At 38.5% G+C, this 23591-nt stretch overlaps 1 protein-coding gene across 1 annotated transcript in view; it reads right to left on the bottom strand.

Moving 5' to 3' along the window:
* Nucleotides 1–13370: 13370 nt before the first annotated feature.
* The window catches only part of LOC119572417 (endonuclease 8-like 1), a 19912-nt gene continuing 9691 nt past the window's right edge, over nucleotides 13371–23591 (bottom strand). The window contains exons 5-9 of the mRNA XM_037919533.1: nucleotides 21228–21331; nucleotides 20967–21075; nucleotides 18420–18626; nucleotides 18046–18148; nucleotides 13371–14921 (exon numbers count right to left, since the gene is read on the bottom strand). Of these exons, the coding sequence (XP_037775461.1) occupies nucleotides 14401–14921; nucleotides 18046–18148; nucleotides 18420–18626; nucleotides 20967–21075; nucleotides 21228–21331 (1044 nt within the window). The 3' untranslated portion in view covers nucleotides 13371–14400. The remainder of the gene's footprint in view (nucleotides 14922–18045; nucleotides 18149–18419; nucleotides 18627–20966; nucleotides 21076–21227; nucleotides 21332–23591) is intronic.

Genomic DNA, 23591 nt, shown 5'->3' with positions numbered 1-23591 from the left:
TAAACAAAAATGTTTAGAATTCCTCATGAAAAAGAAATGTATACATTTTCTGATGACCATTTCAGAGCTAGGAAGGGAAACCACGGTCATAATTGCATAAACCGTTGATGATCGAGGAAAATAGACCAACTGGCAGGCACATGACGATAATGTGCTAATCAATTTTATAGGGGAAAAAATATAGCATAATGGTATATGCAAGAATAGACTATGCTCTCTGATTCATATGTATCAGTGGAGTGCAGTGTACGTGCAAATCCTCCATGAATGGCTTACAATACTCTCATCAGCGGTGGGATATTTACGGACAATGACAGTTGTAATATACATGTGTGGTGTAAGCCCTCGTGTGTGAGGTGACATTTCGACGTCACAGGGGAGGTAAAAACCCGACTAACAAACAAACACTCGTGCCTCCCATGCCCCTGTGCCATGTGACAATGTTTTGATAGCACGTTCCCTCTCGCGCGCCACGTGCACACTTGGCAACGCCGCGCCGAACTCGCCCTCTGATTGGCTGTCCAGGAAACGTGACATTGAAGGCAGGTTTAAATGTCTATCCTGCCACAGCTCCAACCGAACCACACTATCCTAGCGTAAAAAACATGTAGATTTGGACGAGATTTGTAGAGTAATGAATGAGACGAAGTTTAATTTGGAGAGCCTATCACCTTCGTTAGACTTATAGCTAGCAAATCGTATGTTCAAAAAGATGTCTCGTGTATAGAATAGTGAATGAGATTCGGAGGAAGCCAAGCCTCGTTGTCCAATGATGGCCCTTCCCGCTCGCGCCCTTTAATCACATTTCGCTTGAAGCAGACGTTGTAAGATGTTGACGTGAATTATTAATGATGTGCCCAGAAGCCAAGAAAACATTACACCAAAGAGGACGGGCGTCCGTCGCGCGAGGAAGGGTATGTCGAAACGTCGACAAGGCGGCTTCGAAAAAGACTTTTAGTCAAACGTAATTTTCTTGACTGTCCGAGGCTGAGTTGTACGCATTTGCAATAAGCGCAGGACTCAGCTGTGCCTGGATGGGGAAGTATTGTGGCGGGAAATGGATGTCTAATATCACTCGATCCCTAAAAACACCAATGCGGTTATAAATTATTTGCTGATACGGTGGATCACATAAGTAGAATACGATCATAAAAATCGAATTTGACTCTGAGAGGGAGAATTAAGTCAGTAGTACAAAGAAAATAGGATTCGGAAGTGATGGTTAACGACATGCAATAAGTCGCTGTCATGTTATTTACAGTTCGTAATATACATTAAAAGACAATTATAATAATCACAAATATACACCACCACAAAACCAACAAACAACACCACAAACACAACAACAAAGTTATATATATATTTAATACTAGTATAGATATAATTAAATATAGATCAAATATCAACAAACATTAACACGAACACACCCACACACACACACAATATATGTATAGTTTAATAATATATGATAATATACATTCGAAAAAACATACTCAACAGACACTCAATCAACGACACGACACACATTCACACAACAAATAATTTATTTATAATATAATAATTAAAAAAATTATAACACACACACACACACACCAACACACACAACACACACACAAACATAGTATAATAGTAATAAGTATAATATAGTATATATATAGTATATAGTAATATATATTATATATAAAATGATAATACATACACTACATAACATATATCACTTACACACTATACATGATATACATACATACTATATTATATATAATATATATATATATATATACATAAAACATATATAACTATTATATATATAATATTATGTGGAATTAATACATATAAACATAAATCACATACACTCAAATATCATATCATAATATTATATATATATTATTAATATGTATATAATAATATACAATAATAACATATAGTGTAAAATTACACACATATATATATTTTATATATATATATATATATATATATATATTAATATATATATATAATATATATATAATACACATATATTATATAAATACATCACATATATGTATGTACATGTAGTGTTGTGATTTGATATATATAATATATAATATAATATAATATATATATATATATATAATATAATATATAGTATGTATATGATATAATTATATAATATATTATTATATATATATAATATTATACATACATATACATTTACGTATATGTGTATGTGCACACACACACACACACACACATGAATATATATATATATATATATATATATAATATATATATATATATATAAATACACCGACAAATATATGTGAGTATATATATGTATATATACATACACGTGTGTGTGTGTGCGTATATGTGTATATATATATATATATATATATATATATATATATATATATATATATAGATATATAATGTGTGTGTGTGTATGTTTGTGTGTGTGTGTGCGTGTACGTGTGCGTGTGTGTGTGTGTGTGCGTGTGCGTGTGCGAGTGTGTGTGTATGTGCATGTATCCAAACATACGTATCAGTATATGTATACGTGTATATGTATATATATATGTGTGTGTGTGTGTGTACACTCACACTCTCTCTTTACTAATACTAATAAAAATACTCTTCTCTTTCTCCCTCTGTATGTGTTTTCAAAGACAAAGAAGACTATGCTGTCGGAGAGGAAGTGAGTTGATGTGGAAGTGAATTTTTTTTTGTATCGCGCACATGTGTGGTTTCATTTTCAAGGACCATGCTGCAAAAGGGGGTTTTAAACGCGATATTTAAATATGTTGGTGGAGGAGTTATGTGTCATAGCATGGTTTGTACGTTACAGCCTTCCGTATATGTATGGTGTCTTTGAATTTGTTTAATATTACATATTCACATACGTATATACATATATACATACTGACTTACATGCATATATACATGTATACATACTGACTTACATGCATATATACCTGTATACATACTGACTTACATGCATATATACCTGTATACATACATACATGCATCCATATGTACACACTGACGCATCATATACATGCATACATCCATACGTACACACTGACGCATCATATACATGCATACATCCATACGTACATAAGGACGCATACATATACATACATTCGGTTATATATAAATGCTGGTATGTTTCTTAATAATGTATAAGCAATGTAAGTAAAGCTTCGTTCAGTCTATAGATATGCAATTACAGTCTTTTACGTAAAATGAACAAAATTAGGTCATCGGTCAAAATCTAGAGCAAAATAGATAAACACGCAAGAAAAAATGCAAAGTCGAAAGTACTGCTTAGCAATGTACACAGTACGTAATTTCATATTCTAATCTGAGCTAAATACATACAACGTAAGTTGGTGAATACACATAATTATGCACTCACATCCATGGTAAATAATACGAAAATTTAATGCCACTCACTAATATCCCGATTCTACGTGAGCACACGGGTAAATGTTTGTGGGTATGCTTGTTTATGTATGTGTGCATGTTTGTGTGGGCGGTCGCACACACACAGGGAAACACACACATACGTTTATATATATATATATATATATATATATATATATATATATATATATATATATATATATATATATGAATGTGTGTGTGTGTGTACACACACACACACACGTTTATATATATTTATGTATGTGTACGTATACATACATACATACACATACGCACACACACACACAGATACACGCACACACACACACACACACACACACACACACACACACACACACACACAATATAATATACATATATATATATATATATATATATATATATAAATATATATATATTTAAAAATATATCTACATACATACATATATGTATGTACATATATATATATATATATATACACACACACACGTGTGTGTGTGTTGCAAGTGTGCATGTGTGTGTGTGTGTGTGTGTTGGGTGTGTGGTGTTGTGTGTGTGTGTATGTGTGTGTGTGCAAGTGTGCATATTGTGTGTGTATGTGTGTTTATGTGTGTGTGCGTGTATGTGTGTGTGTGTGTGTGTGTGTGTGTTTGTTTGTGTGTGTGTGTGCGTATGTGTAAGCATATGTATATGTATATATATATATATATATATATATATATATATATATATATATATATATATATATATATATATATATATATTCGAAATCGTTATCATATCGGAAAGTAACCTAAAATTTAAACTACGTTACTTAAATATATGCCACTGCCACCGATGCGTATTTGAAATATAGATTAACAAATATTCTTACGAAAAAATTATATTGACACGAACTATGATAATTCAACGTTTTCTATACAATTTCTAGGTGCAAAGGCTAAAATGGCCACTAACAACCATTCAAGATGCCGGCCAACTGTTATGAATGGGCGGGAAGATGAGTTTTGTACAATGAATGACTCTCAGTATTAAAAATCCACACACTCATTGCCTAGACTTCTCATTTACTTTATTTAAGATGAATTACATTAGTTTTCTTTTTTAACCACCATTAGTTAAGCCTAATTCAGATTCATGAGGTATTTTGGCATTCATATTCTCTCAGTACCTCTGCATATCAATTTCTTTCGAGAAATTAATTCAGTAACCCGAGCATGTAAAAGATGTGCGTGTGTGTGTTTGAAGGCTGCAATATAACGGTGTTCCAAGGTACGTTACAATATCCCTGTCCGATCACGTTACACACGATGAGAGAGCGACCTCGCCACATCCTTGTGACTAAAGGGTGGCTTCCTCAGTAACCATCTTCCCACAACTTCTTCACATACCTCTAGTATATCAACTGCACCCCCCTTCTTTCTGCAATAAGACTCTGTTGTTATTTTTGTCTCGAATTTCAGTATGCTTATTCAGAGAAATCGACCCTTAACACTTGTAGAGCGGTCGCCTTAACCCCTCACTTAACATCACGACGTTCACAGTACGTTCCTTGAGTGGCTGATAATCATTTCCAAGCACGCTAGTCCACTGAATATTTAAGACACAATTCTATATCAGATAGGTAAGTACATACATTTGTAAAGACACAGATAAGTAGGAGAAACAACACAAGTTTCGGAAACACTATCACTAAGACCAGGTCACGCGACATCGAAATCGCTATCACATTTTCAATAAAATGACACTCATATACATATTACCAGTCACACACATATCAAGATTTAAATATCTAGATTCCTTTCATAACATATTGTCAGGTCGACAGCCTCGCGCAAACCTCCACAAATATCTATAACGCATACTCATGCAACCCTGCAGATCTCCGAAACGTTACACATTCGTGAGCCACGTAACACGGCACACTCATATATATTGCTAGCACATAACCCCCACGAAGCCCCATTACATCTGCAAGGAAGCTTCACACACATATACAGCCGTCCAGCATCATAGTGCATTTGCAACACTCACAACCACTACGCCCTCGATAAACACCGCGTTTTCTCAACTACGATGCCACTCACTTCTCGAGCATTTGTGACCATCGACAGTGTCACGAGGGCAAGAGGAAATCACTCGACGAAATGTGCAGCATTATTTCAGTTAAGACAAAATACAACATGCGAACAAAAGCCCTCATCTGATGGGACACAGCAGGGGAATCAGTCACCCACATATCCTCCCGCCAATACACATGTGAACGTAGTATCCTTTTACGGCGGCCTCAGTCGGACTGCTGTTAAAGAGCGTGAATGGGATGAACACACGAACACCTGGCACTAAAAAGTCTGTCTTGCCTGAATCGAAAGGTCTGTTTCTTTCCACGTCTAAAAGTTATTCACATTTGCAGGTGCTGAGGTACCTTTCGATTAAATAGCAGCTGGGTGGTTTAAGGTTCTAAAGATTTAAAGGTGGGCGTTTATTTTGTGCAAAAGGAGATTTACACAAATGCTCTTTTGTCCAAGAAATGTGCGTAAGTTGTTTCATCTACAGACTGTAGTGTTATATTCCCGAAGCACCAAATATCGTGCAGAAACCAGTGTGAATTATCAGCCTCTAATATCAAGCTTTTAGCCTAACAAAAGAACAAGTTACGATAAGTGAACACTTCTGAGTGAAAAATCAATAAAGACTGGCCCGAGCGCACTGTTTTGTAACCAGAGCTAACCCTTTGATTGCAATACACGTCTGCTAATCCAATCAAACGTTTTTTTGACATCACAGACATTTCATTTATACACTTTTTCAGTTTTTTATTAACTTCGTAAGATAAACACGATGCACGATAAAGGAGGAACGTAAGAAGGGGAAACAGACAACAGACTATAAACGGGAATTCCACTTATTCAAAAGATATCCTCGTGCTCTTATCGATTTTAGACTTGGGGTGAACAGAGGTTGTGTGTGGATGTGTGTGTGTGTGTGTGTGTGTGTGTGTGTGTGTGTGTGTGTGTGTGTGTGTGTGTGTGTGTGTGTGTGTGTGTGTGTGTGTGTGTGTGTGTGTGTGTGTGTGTGTGTGTGTGCGTGTGTGTGTTTTGGATATCATTATTCACACCAAAATACAGATTGTTCTGGCATTATACATACGATATGTATCATATAATGTTTTATAAAATGCCCTGGAATTATTTGTGCAATAACTGCACGTGCAGTGGATCTATAATTACAGCTTTATTGAAATGCGTAGTGAAATGTGTACAGTACTCAAGATCAAAGAACATATCAAGGCCTCTATATATAATTAGTAATGAAATAGACACCAATTTTAAATACCTATCAGTTCCTTTGTGATCTGGCTTGTGCATATACAGTGCTTGTTTACCCTCGCGTCCAAATAATTGATTATCACTATAGTATGATATATAAAAAGGGTTTAGAAAATACACAAAGGATGGGGGAAAGTTCGTTTACATTCAAAGGAGACGGAATAAGAGATCGGTTGTGAAGGGTAAGGGAGAGCTGTGTATATCAACGTTTCATTTTTAACCGAGTTGATGAAGCTTCCCCAATTCTATTCTTTGTTTACATAAATTCTGGATTATTATGGGCGCTTATGAATAACAGAATATACAGCTCATAGTTGTACAAATTGTGAGAAATATCTGTAGTGAGAGAGAAAAAATATAGAAAGATTTTAAGTGTGTATTAATATCGTTGCAATAGACACCGTCCCCTTCGACATATACTGATTCCAGGAAAATACAATCGACATATTTAAAAGTATGTATATGCATTGTGTAAAGCTGTGTTTTATTCTGCCATCTGGACAACCTGTTTTATCATCCACTTAATTATTAACTCTACGCCATTGTCAGTGACGTTCTCAACTTATACGATGTTCTTTGGGTTACAGGCATTAACGAATGAACTGAGGGAAAAATCACCTAGGAATACACTAATTGATGCTGGAAATGATACGTACACTGCATCACATATTCGAAAGGAGCGAGAAGTAGAGAGAGTGTAGACATCAAAATCAAGTGAACATAACCTCCTCATGTGCCCAATACGACAGAGGGTGGGGTAACCTTGGTGTTATTCATCTTCAAAGGCGCTTGAACTTCCAATCTACATCACAGAATACCTATTATGTAGCCAGCTGATCCCCGAAAGGTTGTGGGAGTGGATATATCACTGGCAAGAGAGAGATTAGTGGTGGTAATGCCTTGTATATCGTTTGCATGATAATGGAGAATTCCTTCCGTCAGTTACACACATTTTGGAAATGTCTGACTTCTTATAATATAATTTTACTGATTATATTATCTTTAAAAAAATCGATTTTGTTGAATATCATTTAACTTAATGTAGCATTACTGTCATCAATCGGTGATTTGAAATTAAATAATATAATATGATCTTGCACTTTGATGGAGATTCGGATGACAGTCATAATACTTATTATCATGAAGGTTCTTATGTGGAAGAAACAATCGACTTCTCATAATTCACTCAAATAGGAACATCTTATTGTGTCTGAGACTGAATTTAATCTGAATTTATCGCTTGCATGAATTCAAATATTGGACCCGTCAGTTTCCAATACAGATTTTATCATGCATGTTTTTTTTCGGGTGCCATTTTCCAGCATACATCATGCATAGCTATCACAGAGAAGCTCATTTTCCGTGTGAGGAAATAGCAAATCCTCAAAAACTCCACTGCATTGTCCTCGCACGAATACAAATATAATGAACGGAAGTGAAGGATGCGCGTGTTCTTTGTGAGGATTCGGACAGAGTGAAGGTGAAAGGAGGTGGACGAAATATAGGATCTCTGTATGGAGGGATTAAGCACGAGAACGTATTGTATTTGGTGGGAATATGGTAGGAACGGATGGAATCTCTGTGCGGAAGAGATTATAAGCAAGGAAATTAATTGTATATTATAGGAATGTGCTATATGTTATAATATAAATAAATAAATATATATATATATTTATTTATTTATATGTTTACATATACAAAGTTTAAACGTTTTTAGGTAGGGTATGGGGATTAATAACAAAAGCAAAGTAAAGTGAATCATAACATAAAAAATATATATATTTCCTAGCATATTCATATTAATTACTCTGTGTTCCGAATGTGAAGAGGTACGTTACACGCAAAATCATAGTCATCGCTGCATCATACTTGTTGTTTTAAATTATGGCACTGTGCAAAACATTATGCCCTAAATTATAGCATACACGATATAAATGCCATTAACATTACTAAATTCAACCTTTATCTAATATATGGAAATAGCTTGGATTGCATTTAATCACCATAATTGGCTGGGGAGATAATATTACTGTCTGATATCCCAACAGTATTCAGTTACCCCGCCAAGTTAATTTGGCCTTTACATTCTCATTTCAAGTATCTAATAATATGTGCAGTTGAAGAAATGTACTTCCGTAACTGTTTTCTGCTACTGCTGCACCCTGCTGTCTGTGCGAAATGTTTGAATATTTGAAAAAAAGCATAGTTCTCTTCATAACAGAATTCAACCTCTCCAGTACCAATTCAAAATAAGGATATTTTTCTTCTTTCGACAATTTACGCAGTTCTTTTTTTTTCAAAATCCACATGCGATTATGTTGCTATCCTACGTATGTATATATAACGATTATGACAGCATCCAATTTCAGATGTATTATTACTACACAATGTAAAACGAAACAAAAACAACACTTTTATTACTCAACATTTCCCATAAAATAGAAAAAAACGTTCCTGAAAACTGCATCTTGTACCACCCCCTATAGAGGCCTCACAGAAATGGTGTCGGTTGGACCCTGGGTGAACGTTTTGCCTGCAAATGCTAACGTTGCATTTCTATGAGGTACGGGTTTGCCCTGAAAAACAACAACATAATTCTGCGCACTAAGCAGATTTTACATAATATAAAGTCACTGCATATTAAAAAGATTTTACACAGTATCCAAACATGAAAACGTTTTATTTGACGATTCGGTGACTAATGATTTCATATTCTAAATTACCCAAACACGATTCTATATTTTTTCAACAATCAGTGTGATTTTAACTCTGTTTGCAACCAACAGGAATACTTGCTGCTGGTAAAACACAAACGGCTTATCGTAAAACTGCACATTCATATATAAGAAAAGAAAGTGAATGACAGAGAGGAGCAAAAACGGAGAGAATATCAAAATCACTAACACATACTGACTCACCTTCATCCACGGACATCACACACAAATATATATATATATATATATATATATATATATATATATATATATATATATATATATATATATATATATATATTGAGAGAGAGAGAGAAGAGAGAGAGAGAGAGAGAGAGAGAGAGAGAGAGAGAGAGAGAGAGAGAGAGAGAGAGAGAAAGACGAAGAGGAAGGTAGAGGGATATACACGTAAATATATATATATATATATATATATATATATATATATATATATATATATATATATATATATGTGTGTGTGTGTGTGTGTGTGTGTGTGTGTGTGTGTGTGTGTGTGTGTGTGTGTGTGTGTGTGTGTTATGTGTGTGTGTGTGTGTGTGTGTGTGTGTGTGTGTGTGTGTGTGTGTGTGTGTGTGTGTGTGTGTGTGTGTGTGTGTGTGTGTGTGTGTGTGTGTGTGGTGGTGGAGAGAGAGAGAGGAAAGAGAGAGAGAGAGAGAGAGAGAGAGAGAGAGAGAGAGAGAGAGAGAGAGAGAGAGAGAAAAGAGAGAGGGGGAGAAAGAGGAGAGGAGAGGCGGAAGACCAATACCTCAGAAAAAAAAGGGTTGAGGTTAAGTTGCCAATTTGCGATTTAACTTCCTCTCCGTATAAATATAATAAACGCCATATTATACGGTACACATCAAAAACAAAATATCTTATAACAAATCCTTCACATTGAATTGTTTTTCTCTCATAAATATCAGCTTCATCCTATCCATAGTAATATGAATAAAAAAAGGCTACCGTATTCTCAAGAACTTCGGGGAGTTTTTTTGCGGAAAGAACGATTTTCGGAAGCGATAAGTGCCGGGCCAGGATGTGTTAAAGGACTTTCACGGGAATACAGGATTTACCTTAACCCCAAGAGACTTTCTGTGACCTGATGTCAGGCGAGCCAAAAACTGAGGTGGGAGGCAAGGTGGGGTCAGGTCACATCTGCAGATCAGGTCGTTTATGTGTTGTGTCTTCTTGTTTTGTACGTCTGTTTATTATCATCCACATATACAGATACGACTTACAAATATAAGGTGTGTGCATGTATGTGTATCTATTAATGCATATCTTTGCGTATATGTAGGTGTTGTTTATGCGTATCTAACTATATATCTATATTTATATATGTTTATACAAATATATCTATATCTGTAATTATCTACCCCTCTACATATCTATTTATCTATCTTTTCTTCTGCATATCTCTGACTGTCTGTCCTTCTCTGTCTCGCTCAAATTATTTGGTATTGTATATACACATAATATACAAACAAACATACACACACTTGCACATATACCTACACACCCACAAACCTTCGCACACACATAAACATAGACGCACACACACACACACACACACACATATATATATATATATATATATATATATATATATTATATATATAAATATATATATATATATATATATATATATATTGATATATATAAATATATATATAATATATATATATATATATATATATGTATTTATATATACATATATATATATATATATATATATATATATATATATATATATATATATGTGTGTGTGTGTGTGTGTGTGTGTGTGTGTGTGTGTGTGTGTGTGTGTGTGTGTGTGTGTGTGCGCGTGTGTGTGTGTGTGTGTGCGCGAGCGCGCGTTCAAATATGTGCATGCCTATCTCTCGAAAATGATAATCACAAAACTGAAATGTCTCTTTCTATAACTGTCTTGACTTGATTAGCGGAAGACATGTACAAAATGTGATTTCTAAATTAACCATTCTAGATCTACAATCTCCCCTTGATGATAATGTGGGTAAACAATAATAGAAAATAATCCCTTTGGCTAAGCAGCGGCCGCGAAATTAAATGATTACCAAGGGTCACTTTACCTGGAAGAAAATTTACTCTCTTCCGTTATCGTAAATATGGTAATGATATACTGATGTGGTTATTTTATTAACTAATGTCAATCTAATATAAAGCTGATAAAAATGGCGCTCAACCTAAAATTTAATAGTAGCAGGACAGTTCAACGATAGCCCGTGACTGGGATGTTCCAAACGACGGGCATTCCTTCCACTTGTTAAATCTTTCAAATAACTTGGTAATTCCGTAGTACAGACAAGAAAACTAGAACTTGCAAAATAGGCAATTGCAAGTGTAGAGAATACGTTCTAGCACGATGGGGAGGAGGGATTATATAAAAAATTGTGACTTTTAACCATCTTGTCGAACGCGTAACACAGTAAACTATGGCCGAGGGTAAACATGTGAAAAAGACCCAAGATAGCTTTATACAAAACATGCACACAGATATGCTATTCATATATACATAGATATGTGATTTACAATACACACGCACGCAGGCACACACATACACGCACGCACGCACACACACACGCACGCACGCACGCACACGCACACGCATACGCACGCACGTAGAAAAGATACAAATGAGAAGGAATTACTTCACTTTGCAAATGCATTTCGACATAATCTAAACCGGTCAAAATGCATTTCGACATAATCTAAACCGGTCAAAATGCATTTCGACATAATCGAAACCGGTCAAAATGCATTTCTTGCACAGGGTAGATATTCATTCTCATTCTTCATTTTATCCATCTATCTATCTACTTATATATATATTACAATGAGTGAGTGAGCACCTACACACAAAAACATTTTTCATTTATCTATTTACTTCTGCATGTACACAGTGTGCGCAATACACACACACACACACACACACACACACACACACACACACACACACACACACACACACACACACACACACACACACACACACACACACACAAACACACACACTCACACACACACACACGCACACACACACACACACACACAGTACCTCAGCTTTCAAATAGGAAGTTGAGGAATCCTGGGAACAGCTGTAACATAAAAATTATATACATTTTGGTTCTGACAAAATATAATCAAACAATTAATGTAGGTAATCTTTCTCCAGCAGTAACTAAGAATTGACTTTTTCCCCTTTGGAACAGTCATTTCTTTGTGGCAGATACTTTACGTACTTGTACTTGGTCTTACTTGGACCAAATGTTAATTCAAATTCACAGTGGACTATGCATGTGTATATGAACTCTCAGCATCAGTAAATTAAAGCAAAATTGAAATGAATCATAATTCGACATGGGATTAAAGAGCCAACAATCCCACTTACTTAACTATTTGGAAAAATGATTATTGTTTGCATATATTGCACTGCCAAAACATGTTAAATACTGACATCTTCATATATAAAGTGAACATGATATTTCCATAAAATCTGATGATCAAAATATATGATTTATCTTAAAATATGTATCAAGTATGAGCATGAAGAAAATACATCCAAAATAATTTCTAGACTGAGATGAAATATATGCAAATATCTCTTTTTATAATACCCTCAAAACCAATTTACTGAAAAAGGTCATTATTGCATTCAAAAGACACATGTTAATAGTACAAAACATCTGTATAGAAGCAAAATATGACTTGACTGAATAATTCAATTTCTTTTCCATGTCTTTATTAAATGCTATATGAAACTGATTTCATCTCTTTCTTCAAATTCATTTTTATCAGTTTATTCTACTGCTACCTGTAAGTATTCCAACTATCATTTTTTGGTCAAACAAATCATGTCCTGTCTTTTTCTATCCTGTATGTGTTAATGCATCAATTCAATAATATAAATAATAATCAACATTTATTATAATTATAAAATACATGGTATAAAGCATTTAAAATGATCTGTATGAGTCATACCATTATCTGCAAAATATATCTATCTAATTCTATGGATATGACATATTGTACCAGCATTTATTGAAGTTCTCATACAAAAAATAATTAAATTCTTATTTCTTTAAAGTGACTCAAAGAACATCAAAATCTTTGTCACCTATTAAACCAACCAGACATCATACAACTTATTTACAAGAAAAGAGGTCATGCTGCCTATAAAAGCTTGCCACATCCACACCTTTAAAACTTTTTATAGTCTTGGTTAACTTGTATAAAATGTAAGTTAGATCATTTGTTGACAGTATTTTGCAACATCAGATCTATGAGACTATGAATATGATAATCAGTGAAAAATGAAATCAGATGAGACAACATTCACCAACAAACTGCATTGCACATTTGTCGCTGTTTTCAGTCTTAATAATTGGTGCAAAAAAATATGTGACTAACTGTAGATTATAATGTAATAAACCTCCTGTCTGATTACAAAGATACCTGATAAAAATATCTATGATACTAAATGAATGGTCTAAAATGTTAAATGCTTCTTGTACACAAGAAATACATATATGAAAGTGAAGATTTTGAAATGACTAACTGAGTAGGCTACCAGTATGAAAATGTGAGGTATTCTTATAATACTTTCTTTGTAAATATGGAATGAAAACTTATTTATAGAGTGAAAAAAAATCTATTCTTTCAAAATGCTAATTCTAAAACCAATTAATAATGTCTGGGAGAATATCAAATAGTTTACAACCTATAGTGGCAAATACTTAGAATTTAAACTACTATGTTCATCTTGCAATACTTTTATGCAAATATATTTTGGCCAATTGCTTAAATATATTGAATCTATATGTAACATAGCAAACAATTTCATACTTTTAACCAGCATAATAAAGAATAATTTATTAAATTTATAAAACTAAATAATTGTACATCAACTTTGTACTAGTGTATTCACACTTCAAAAATCAGTTCTCAACGACAGAACCTAGTCTTTTTGATCTCCTTACCGGTGACTCACGGTGCACTGAATCTATGTCTTTTACTTTCTTTGTAACCTTGGCTTTGGGGGTTTTGGTATTTTTCACAGGATTCTTTTCCCTGTTATTTGCCCTCTTAGGTTTATTGTCTTTGAGCTTCTGAGCTAATTTGTTGCTCAGAGTTATGGAGGTCTTGACAGCATTATTTTCCTTGTTGTCCACGCTCTTTCTGCTGTTTTTTCTGGCGCGGCCTTGCTGCGGCTCTTCCTTCACTTCCTTCTTTACCCTCTCCTTCACTTCTTTCTTTATCTCCCTTTTCACTCTTTTCTTGACTTGCTTCTTCATATCTTCTTTCAACTCCTCCTTTAGTTGTTTCATATCTTCTGTCTTTATCTCATCTTCATCCTCCTTCTTTACACATTTCCTGCTGCTTCCATGGTTAGCTGTGTCTTCTTCATCAACACCTTTTTTATTTTTCTTACCCTGTTTTTTACCTCTTGAAGCTGCATCTGCCAAGCAAATAAAAAATAAACTAGAATGCAAGTAATAAAGGTATTCATAAGTAAGCAAATCAATCAAGAGTCCGATCACTGAACTGACTGCTGGATGTTCAAGCAAGAATCCGGTAATGCTTGGTGCTAGGTTTCCATATTCAAAATAGAAACAATTCAAACTTTAATTACTTGTGCCTGTATATTTGTAACCCAACACTGTTTAAAGTTAAGACCTTTGTGTATAGTACATACTGGTTATGATGTCACTGACACAAATTTCTTTTCTCTTTGAGAAAGTGTTATGTGTGACTGACTATACTATATCTTAAGCAGACTAACCAACACCAATATAAAATAATTGAGACCCTTTCCCATTAAAAGGGAATTTTCATATGAGGCATCATGGCTAGAAAAGAAAAAATTTTTTTTGGGTGGTGAGTTACAACAATGACCCCCAACTTGGAGAATAAACTGAGAGGGGAAATTTCTAAAATTTCCCTCAAAGGGCAATAATCTTTCCCCTATCACTCTTCTCTCATGAAAAAAAGGAAAATTGGGATTTTAAAACCGGGAAAACCACAGCCTGGGGGTCCCCCTTAAAAAGTAGGGGTAAACATAAAACCCTAGTAATATATTAAATTTAATAAGGTGTTATTTTTTAATAATATACCTCTAATATCATTAAAATCAGTGTGTGTGTGTGTGTGTGTGTTGTGTGGGGTGTGGTGTGTGTTGTGTTTGTGTGAGAGAGAGAGAGAGAGAGAGAGAGAGGAGAGGGAGAGAGAGAGGAGAGAGAGGGGAAGGGAGGAAAAGAGAAAGAAAGAGAAGGGGGGAGAAAAAGAGAGGAGAGAGAGAGAGAGAGAGGGGAGGGGGAGAGAGAGAGGGAGAGAGAGAGAGAGGGGAGAAGAGAGGAGGAGAGAGGGGAAGGAAAAGGAGAGGGAAAAAAGAGAGAGAGAAAGAGGAGAGAGGAGGAAAAGGGGAGAGAGAGAGAAAGAGAGAAGAAAGGGGGGAAAAAAGAGAGAGAGAGAGAGAGGGGGGGGGGGGGGAAGAAAAGGGGGGGAGAGAGAGAGAGGAGAGAGAGAGAGAGAGAGGAGAGAGAGAGAGAAGGGGAAGGGGGAGGGAGAAGAAGAGGGAGGGGGAGGGAGGGAAGGGAAAAGGGATGGGGGGGGGGAAGGAGGAGAAGATGAGAGAGAGGAGAGAGAGAGGAGAGGAGAGAGAGGAAGAGAGAGAGGGGAGAGAAAGAGAGGGAAAGGGGGGGGGGAAGGAAGGGGGAGGGGAAAAAAGAAGAGAAAGAGAAAAGGGGGGAGAGAGAAGAAGAAGAAAAGAGGGGGAAGAGAAAGGGAAGAGAGGAGGAGAGAGAGAGAGAAGAGGAGAAGAAAAAGAGAGAAGAGAGAGGGGAGAGAGAAAGGGAGGGGGGAAGGGAGGAGGGGAAGAGGGAAGAGAAAAAAGGGGAGGGGAAGAGGGAGAGGAGAGGGGAGAGGGGAGGGGGGGGGGAAAAAAAGGGGGGAGAAAGAGAGGAGAGAGAGAGGGGAAAGAGAAGAAGAAGAGGGGAGAGAGAGGAGAGAGGAGAGAGAAGGGGAGAAGAGAGAGAGAGAAAAGGGAAGAAAGGAAAGGGGGAAAAGGGGGAATGGGGGGGGGAAGGAGGGGAAAGAAAAGGAGAAAAGGGGGGGAAAGGGGGGAAAAAAAGGAGAGAGAGAGAGAGGAGAGGAGAGAGAGAGGGAGAGAGGAGAGAGAGAGAGAGGAGAGAGAGAAAAAGAGAAGAGAGAGAGAGGGGAGAGAGAGAGGGAGGGGGGAAAAAAAAAAAAAAAAAAAAAAAAAGGGGGGGAAAAAAATAAAAAAAAAGAAAAAATTAAAAAAAAAAAATAAAAAAAAAAAAAAAACAAAAAATAGGGGGGAAAAGAAAAAGGACAAATTTGGGGAAAAGAAGGAAAAAAGGGGGGAAAACCCTTTTTATAAACAAATGGGAATTTTTCCCCTAAAAAATTATTGGTAATTTTAGCCCCTTAAAAAAAAATTATTTTTTCCTAAATTTTTTAAAATTTTTTTCAAATCTTTTTGGGGGGGGGGGGGGGGGGGGGGGGGGGGGGGGGGGGGGGTAAAAAAAAAAAAAAAAAAAAAAAAAAAAAAAAAAAAAAAAAAAAAAAAAAAAAAAAAAAAAAAAAAAAAAAAAAAAAAAAAAAAAATTTTTTAAAACGTTAATTTAAGGTTTTTCCCTTAAGGGGTTCCTTTTTTTTCCCCAAAAAACAAACTTTTTAAAAAAATTCTTTTTTATTTTTCAAAAAAAAAATTTTTTAATCATAAAAAAAAAAAAAAAATTTTTTTTAAAGGGGAAAAAGAGAGAGATCGAGAGAGGAGAAAAATTTTGAGAAAAAGAGAAAAGAGAGAGAGAGGAGAGAGAGAGAGAGCGAGGAGGAGGGGGAGAGAAAAGGGGAGACGAGAGAAGAGAGAGAGAGGAGAGAGGAGGGAGGGAGAGGGAAAGAGATAGGGGAAGAGAGAAGAGAGACGAGAAGGAGGGAGGAGAGAGAGAGAGAGAGAGAGAGAGAGGGAAAAAAGGGATGAGAGAGAGAAGAGAGAGAGGAGAGAGAGACAAAGAGGGGGAGAGAAGAAAAAGAGAGAGAAAAGGGGAGAGAGAACCACTTCTTATAAGTCAAATGCTTAATTTTCCAGTCCGTCAATGCAAACTTGATATGGTAACTTTTGCACCTGCCCTTGAGACACCAGAAAAGGAGTTTATTTTTTCCTCATCTATTTTACCAACTTCTCAACTCTAGATCACAAATATTCAACATTCTGTGAAGGAAAAGGGAGAGAGAGAGAAAAGGAGAGGAGAGAGAGGAGAGAGAGGAGGGGAGAGAGAGAGAGGGGAGAGAGGGGAGAGAGAAGGGAGAGAGAGAGAGAGAGAGAGAGAGAAGGAGAGAGAGAGAGAGAAAATATATATATGTATATATATACATACATATATATATATATATATATATATATATATATATGTATATATATATATTATATATATATAAAATATAATATTATATATATATATATATATATATATATATATATATATATATATATATATATATATAAAGTTTACTTTCATAAAACAAACAAACAACAAACTACTAACAACTGCCATACTAACCCTTTGGCACCATCTTCCCTGGCTTTCCACTAAACCACATGGTACGGCCATTGTGGTCTACCATATTGTTCATTCCATCTTGATAATAACACTGAAGCCATTCCTATAAATGGGTAATGCTGTATTAGCTTACAATATTCAAATCTCTCAAAAGTAAGAAAGTTTTTTCATATCTGAGTCACACAATATGTTCTGTATAAGGTTTCCTAGTTCCTGCAATAAACACTTTATTTTTTTTATTTTTTTCAAAATAATTCAGTAAATTTAAAATGAATCTTCAAAACTGCATCAACTAACAGTCAAGCTAATCATCTGATATCTGATATCTATTTCATTTACTGATGTGTAATACAGAAAGTACATAAAAGCAATACCTTGAAGGCCTTGTAATCATCTTCATCTGCATCCAAGTCCACATTATATCCTTTACCTTTGCCTTCAAGATTTATTACTTCCTTTGGCACTATGTGACACAAGTCCAAGATATCTGGCTCACACTTCACATTCGTCGGTGTTTTTTGGGAAAGTGTTGACTCGTACCACTTGCTAAAGGGCTTAATTTCACTCAGAACCTCACGGGCCTATCAAATGGGGCCCAAAGCCCCCATTGAAAAAAAAAAGGGTATTCATGAGTATTTATATTTTAAAAAAGGGAAAAAAAACAATAATATATAAAATATATATATATATAAATAATTTTATATAATTTTAATATATTTTATAATTTAAAATAAAATATATAATATATAAAATGTAAAATCAAGGATTTCCCAATTTTTTATTTTAAATATTTAGAAAAAAATGAGAGAGGAATGAAGGTTTTTCTTTTTGCATTAAGTTCAGACATCTTCACCGACAATTTAAAGGCCCCAAAAAAGCCCAAAGCTGAAATTGCTGTTTAAAACACAAAAAACACTAAATTTCCCATGAAACCCGGTAAAAAAACCGAAAAAAAAACCCAAGGCCCCAGCAGATCTGCCAATGTCTGATCCTCTCCCCTGCCAATATTACCTTCAAAAATGCCAAAAATTTTTTTTCAAATATTCAAATTTGCCAAGATAAAACCCCAAACTTGATAATTTTTAGAGGTACTATTCGGTTTTCCCCGAAAATCCCAAAATGGCAATTTAAGAGACATTTTTCAAAACTTTCACATTCACCTTTCCTTCTCCCCCTACTGATGGGATGTTTCAATAGACATAATTAGAAACCCCAACCTGTTTAGGGGCCTACTAGGGGCTTCATTTCCCAAGGAAAGGGTATCAGGGTCTCTTTGTCAAAAATGGTTTATTTTGGGGAAAACATCTCTGGGGCCTTGGTGAATTCTTTCCCCTTTCCCCGCATGGGCACTAATAATATGGGCAACCTAAAGGATTTGACTGTTTCCATTTGGAAAAACCCTTTAAGGGGGCAACTAGCACCCGCCTTTAGCCACCCGGTTTACTGGGCACATTTTATAGGAGGGAAAACCCAAAAAGAGGAAGGGGGGAGCGGGGAGAGAGAGAGAGGGGGAGGGGGGAGAGAGTGGGGAAAAAGAGAAAAAGAGAGAGAGAGAGAAGGGGAAAAGGGGAAAGAGAAGGGGAAAGGGGGAGAGAGGGGAAAAGAGAGGGGGAAAGAGGGGAAGAGGGGGAGGGGAGAAAAGAGAGAATGAAGGGGAGGAGAGAGAGAGGAAAAGAGAGAGGAGAGAGGAGAGGAGAAAAGAGGGGAAAGGGGAGGAAAAGAAGATGGGGGAGAGAAGAAGAGAGAGAGAAAAAGGGGAGAGGGGAGAGAAGAAGGGAGAAGGAGAGAGAGGGGGGAGAGAGAGAAGGGGAGAGACGAAGGGGGAAGAGGAGAGAGAAGAAGGAAAAGAGGAAAAGAAGGGGGAGAGAGGAAAACGACAGGAGAGAGAGAGAGAGCAAGACAGAAAAAGAGAGAGAGAGAGAGAAAAACCCCCGGGAGAGAAGAGAGAGAAGAGAGAGAGGGGAGAGAGAGGGAGAGGAGAGAGAAGAAAAAAAGAGAGGAGGAAGGGGAAAAGAGAGAGCCAAAAAGAAGAGAGAGAGAGAGCAAGGAGAGAGAAAAGAGAAAAGATGAGGAAAAGGGGGAGAAGTTGGGGGAGGAGAGGAGAAAAAGAGAGGGGAGAAGGGGAGAGGGGGAGAGAGAGAGAGAGGAAAGGGGGGAGAGGGGGGGAGAGAGAGAGGGGGAAGGAGGAAAGAGAGGGAAAAGGAAAAAAGAGAGGGAGAGAGAGCCCAAAAAAAAAGAACGAGAGAAAAGAGAGCAAAAGGGAGAGGGGAGAGGAGGGGAAGGGGAGAGGAAAAGAGAGAGAGAAGGGGGAAGGGGAGAGGGGGGAGAGAGGAGAGATTGTTTTCCCCCCCGGAAAAGAGAGGGGGAGAGAAGGAGAGAGAGAGAGAAGAGGAGAGAGAGAGGAGAGAGAGAGGAGAGAGGGGAAGGGGGAGGGGGGAGGGGGGGATTCCGAAGGGGAGAGAAAAGAGAGAAGGGGTCGGAAAGAGAGCAAGGGGAGAGAGAGAGAGAGAGAGAGAGAAAAGGGGAGAGGGAAAAAAGGAAGGGGGAGAATAGAGAGAGGGGGAAGGGGGAGAGAGAGGGGGAGAGAGAGGGAGAGGGAGAAAAGAGGGGAGAGAGAGAGAGGAGAGGGGAGGAAAGAGAAAGGGGAGAGGACAAAAGAGAGGAAAGGGACAAAAAGGGGGAGAAAAAAGAAATTTGGGGGGGAGGGGGGGGGGGGATTTGAGCCAAGGAGAGAGAAGAACCCCCAGGGGGGGGGGAGAAAAAAGGGAGAGAGAGGGGGGACCGGGGGGTGGGGAGGAGACAAGGAAGGGGGGAGAGGGGGAGGAAAACCAGAGAGGGGAGGGGGAGGGAGGGGCGGGGGGGAGAGGAAAAGAGAGAGAGGGGGAAAACCCGAAAAAAAACCCAAAGGATAGCAGTATTGCCAATGTCGAATTTTCATTTAAGACCATATTTCCTCTCAAACAGGCCCCAAATTTTATATCAAAATTCCAAGCCAAGATTTTCCTCAAACTTGGGTAAAATTTTTTGAGGCTAAATTTAAAGGGCACTTTAAAAATCAAGATGGGATTCTCAAGATGGGCATTATCAAAAACTTTTTACATTACCCTTTTCCCCTTTTCCCCTACTGATGGCATGCTGCAAAAGACAAATTAAAACCCCCCCCCCGTTTTTAGGTTTCCCACTCAGGAAATTCATCAAGGAAGGAATCAGATCTCTTCTGTTTAAAATGGTCATTGGAGAAGCACTCTCTGTCCTTGGTGAATTCTTCCCCCTTCCCTGCATGACACTAATAATATGGACAACCTCAATGGATTTGACTGTACCATTGGCAAACCTTCAAGGACAAAATAAACACCGGGCCCGAGCCACCCGGTTTTACTGGGGGCCTTTCATAGGGGGAAATACCCAAAAAGAGAAAAGGGGAGCGACCCAGGGGAGAGAGAGAGAGTGGAGAGAGAGGAGGGGAGATGGGGAGAAGAGGGGGGAGGGAGAGAAAAGAAGGGGGGGACGAGGGGAAAGGAAAAAGGAAAAGGGGAGAGAGAGAGGGAGAGAGAAAAAGAAAAAGAGGAAGGGGGGAGAGAGGGGAGAGAGAGGAAGGGGGAGGAGAGAAAAGGGAAGAGAAAAGGGGGGAGAGAGAGGGGAGAGGGGGTGTTTAGAGAGAGGAGAGAGAGGGGGAAGGGGGAGGGGGGAGGAGAAAAAGGGGAAAAGAGAGGGGAGAGAGTTGGGGGGAGGGAGAGAGAGGAAATGGGGAAGGGGAGAGAAAGAGAAGAGAGGAAGAGAGACGAGAACGGGGAAAAGAAGGGGAGAAAAGGATAGAGGGAGAAAGGGGATGAGAGAGGGGGGGGAGAGAAGGAAGGGGAGAGAGAGGGAGAGACGGGGGAGAGAGGGGAAGAGAGGAGGGGGAGAGATTGGGCGAAAAGAGTGAGAGAGAAGAGCGAAGAGAGAGAGATGCAAGAGAAGGGGGAGGAAGGAAAGGGGAAAAAAGAAGAGGGGAGAGGGGGAGGGGGAGAGAGAAGGGGAGAGAGAAAAGGAGGGGGGAGAGGGGAGGGGAGAGAGGAGGAAAGAGAGGGGAGAGAGAGGGGGGAGAGAAAAGGAAAGACAGGACAGAGGGGAGAGAAGGAGGAAAAGCAAAGACAGAGGAAGAGAGAGAGAGAGAGAGAAAAGGGGGAGCAAAAAGGAAAAAGGAGAGAGAGAGAAGGGGGAGGGAGGGGGAGAGGAGGAGAGGAAAGGGGAGAGAGAGAGAGGGGGGAGAAAAGAGAGAAGAGAGAGAGGGGGGAAAGGGAAAAAGAGAGAGAGAGAGAGCAAAAAAGAGAAGAGAGAGGGGGAAACAAAAAGAAAAGAGGCAGAGAAAAGGGGAGTGAAGAAGAGAGAGGAGAGGGGAGAGAGAGGGGGAGGAAGGGGGAGGGGGAGGGAAAAAGGGGGAAAAGGGGGAGAGAGAGGGGAGGGAGGGGGAGAGAGAGAGAAAAGAGGGGAGGGGGAGAGCAAAAAAGAGAGGGGAGGAGAGGAAAAGGGGGAGAGAGGGGTAGAGGGGCGAGAGAGAGAGGAGGGAAGGGGATGGGGAGAGGGGAGAGGGGAAAAGGGGAGAAAAGGGGAGGGGAGAGAGAGGAGGGGAGGACGGGAGAGAGAAGAAAAAGGGGAGAGGGGAGGTAAGAGAGGAGAGAGTAAGAAAGAAAAGCAAGAGGAGAGAGAGAGCAAGAGAGAGAGAGAGAGAGCAAGAGAGAGAGAGAGGGGAGAGAGAGAGAGAGGAGAGGGGGAGCGAGAGGAGGGGAAGGGGAGAGAGAGAAAAGGGGAGAAAGAAAAAACCAAAAGGGAAGAGGAAAAGGAAGAGGGGAGGGGAGAAGAGAGAGAGAGAGAGGAAAAGAGAGAGGAGAGGAGAAGGGGAAAAGAGAGAGCAAGGACAAAAGGGGAAAAGAGGGGAGGAGAGAGGGGAAGGTGGGGGAGAGAGAGAAAGAGAGGGGGAGAGGAAAAGAGGGAAGGGGAAGAGAGAGAGAAGAGAAGAGAGAGAGAGAGAGCAAACGAGAGAGGAGAGGAGAAGAGGGGGAGAGAGAGAGGACAAAGAGGGAGAGAGAGGAGAGAGAGACGAGGGGAAAAAGGGGAGTGGGGTAGAGAGGGAGAGAAGGAAAAGGGGAGAGAAAAGAGGAAAAGAGAGAGAGGAGGGGAGAGAGAGAGACGGGAGGGATGGGGAGAGAGAGAGAGGAGGGGGAGGGGGAAGAGGGGAAAAGGGAGGAGAAGGGGGGAGGGGAGGGAAGGGGGGAGAAGGGATGGAGAAGAGAGAAGGGGGAGGGGGGAAGGGGGGAGGAGAAGGGGAAGAGAGAGAGAGAAAAGGGAGAGAGAGAAGAGAGAGGGGAAAAGAGAGACAGGAGAGAGAGAGGGAGAGTGGAGGAAAAAGGGAGGGAGGGAGGGGGAGAAAAGGGAAGGGGGAGGGGAGAGAGAGAGAGGGGAAGGGGGGAGAGAAAAGAAGGGGGGAAGGGGGAGAGAGGGGAGAGAAAAGAGAGAAGGGGAGAGAGAGAAGAGAGGGATAGAGAAAGAAAGAGAGAAAGGGAGAG

The sequence above is a fragment of the Penaeus monodon genome, chromosome 4 (assembly GCF_015228065.2).
Source record: "Penaeus monodon isolate SGIC_2016 chromosome 4, NSTDA_Pmon_1, whole genome shotgun sequence".
Taxonomy (NCBI): Eukaryota; Metazoa; Arthropoda; class Malacostraca; order Decapoda; family Penaeidae; genus Penaeus; species Penaeus monodon.
This window is presented reverse-complemented; position numbering and strand designations above follow the sequence as displayed.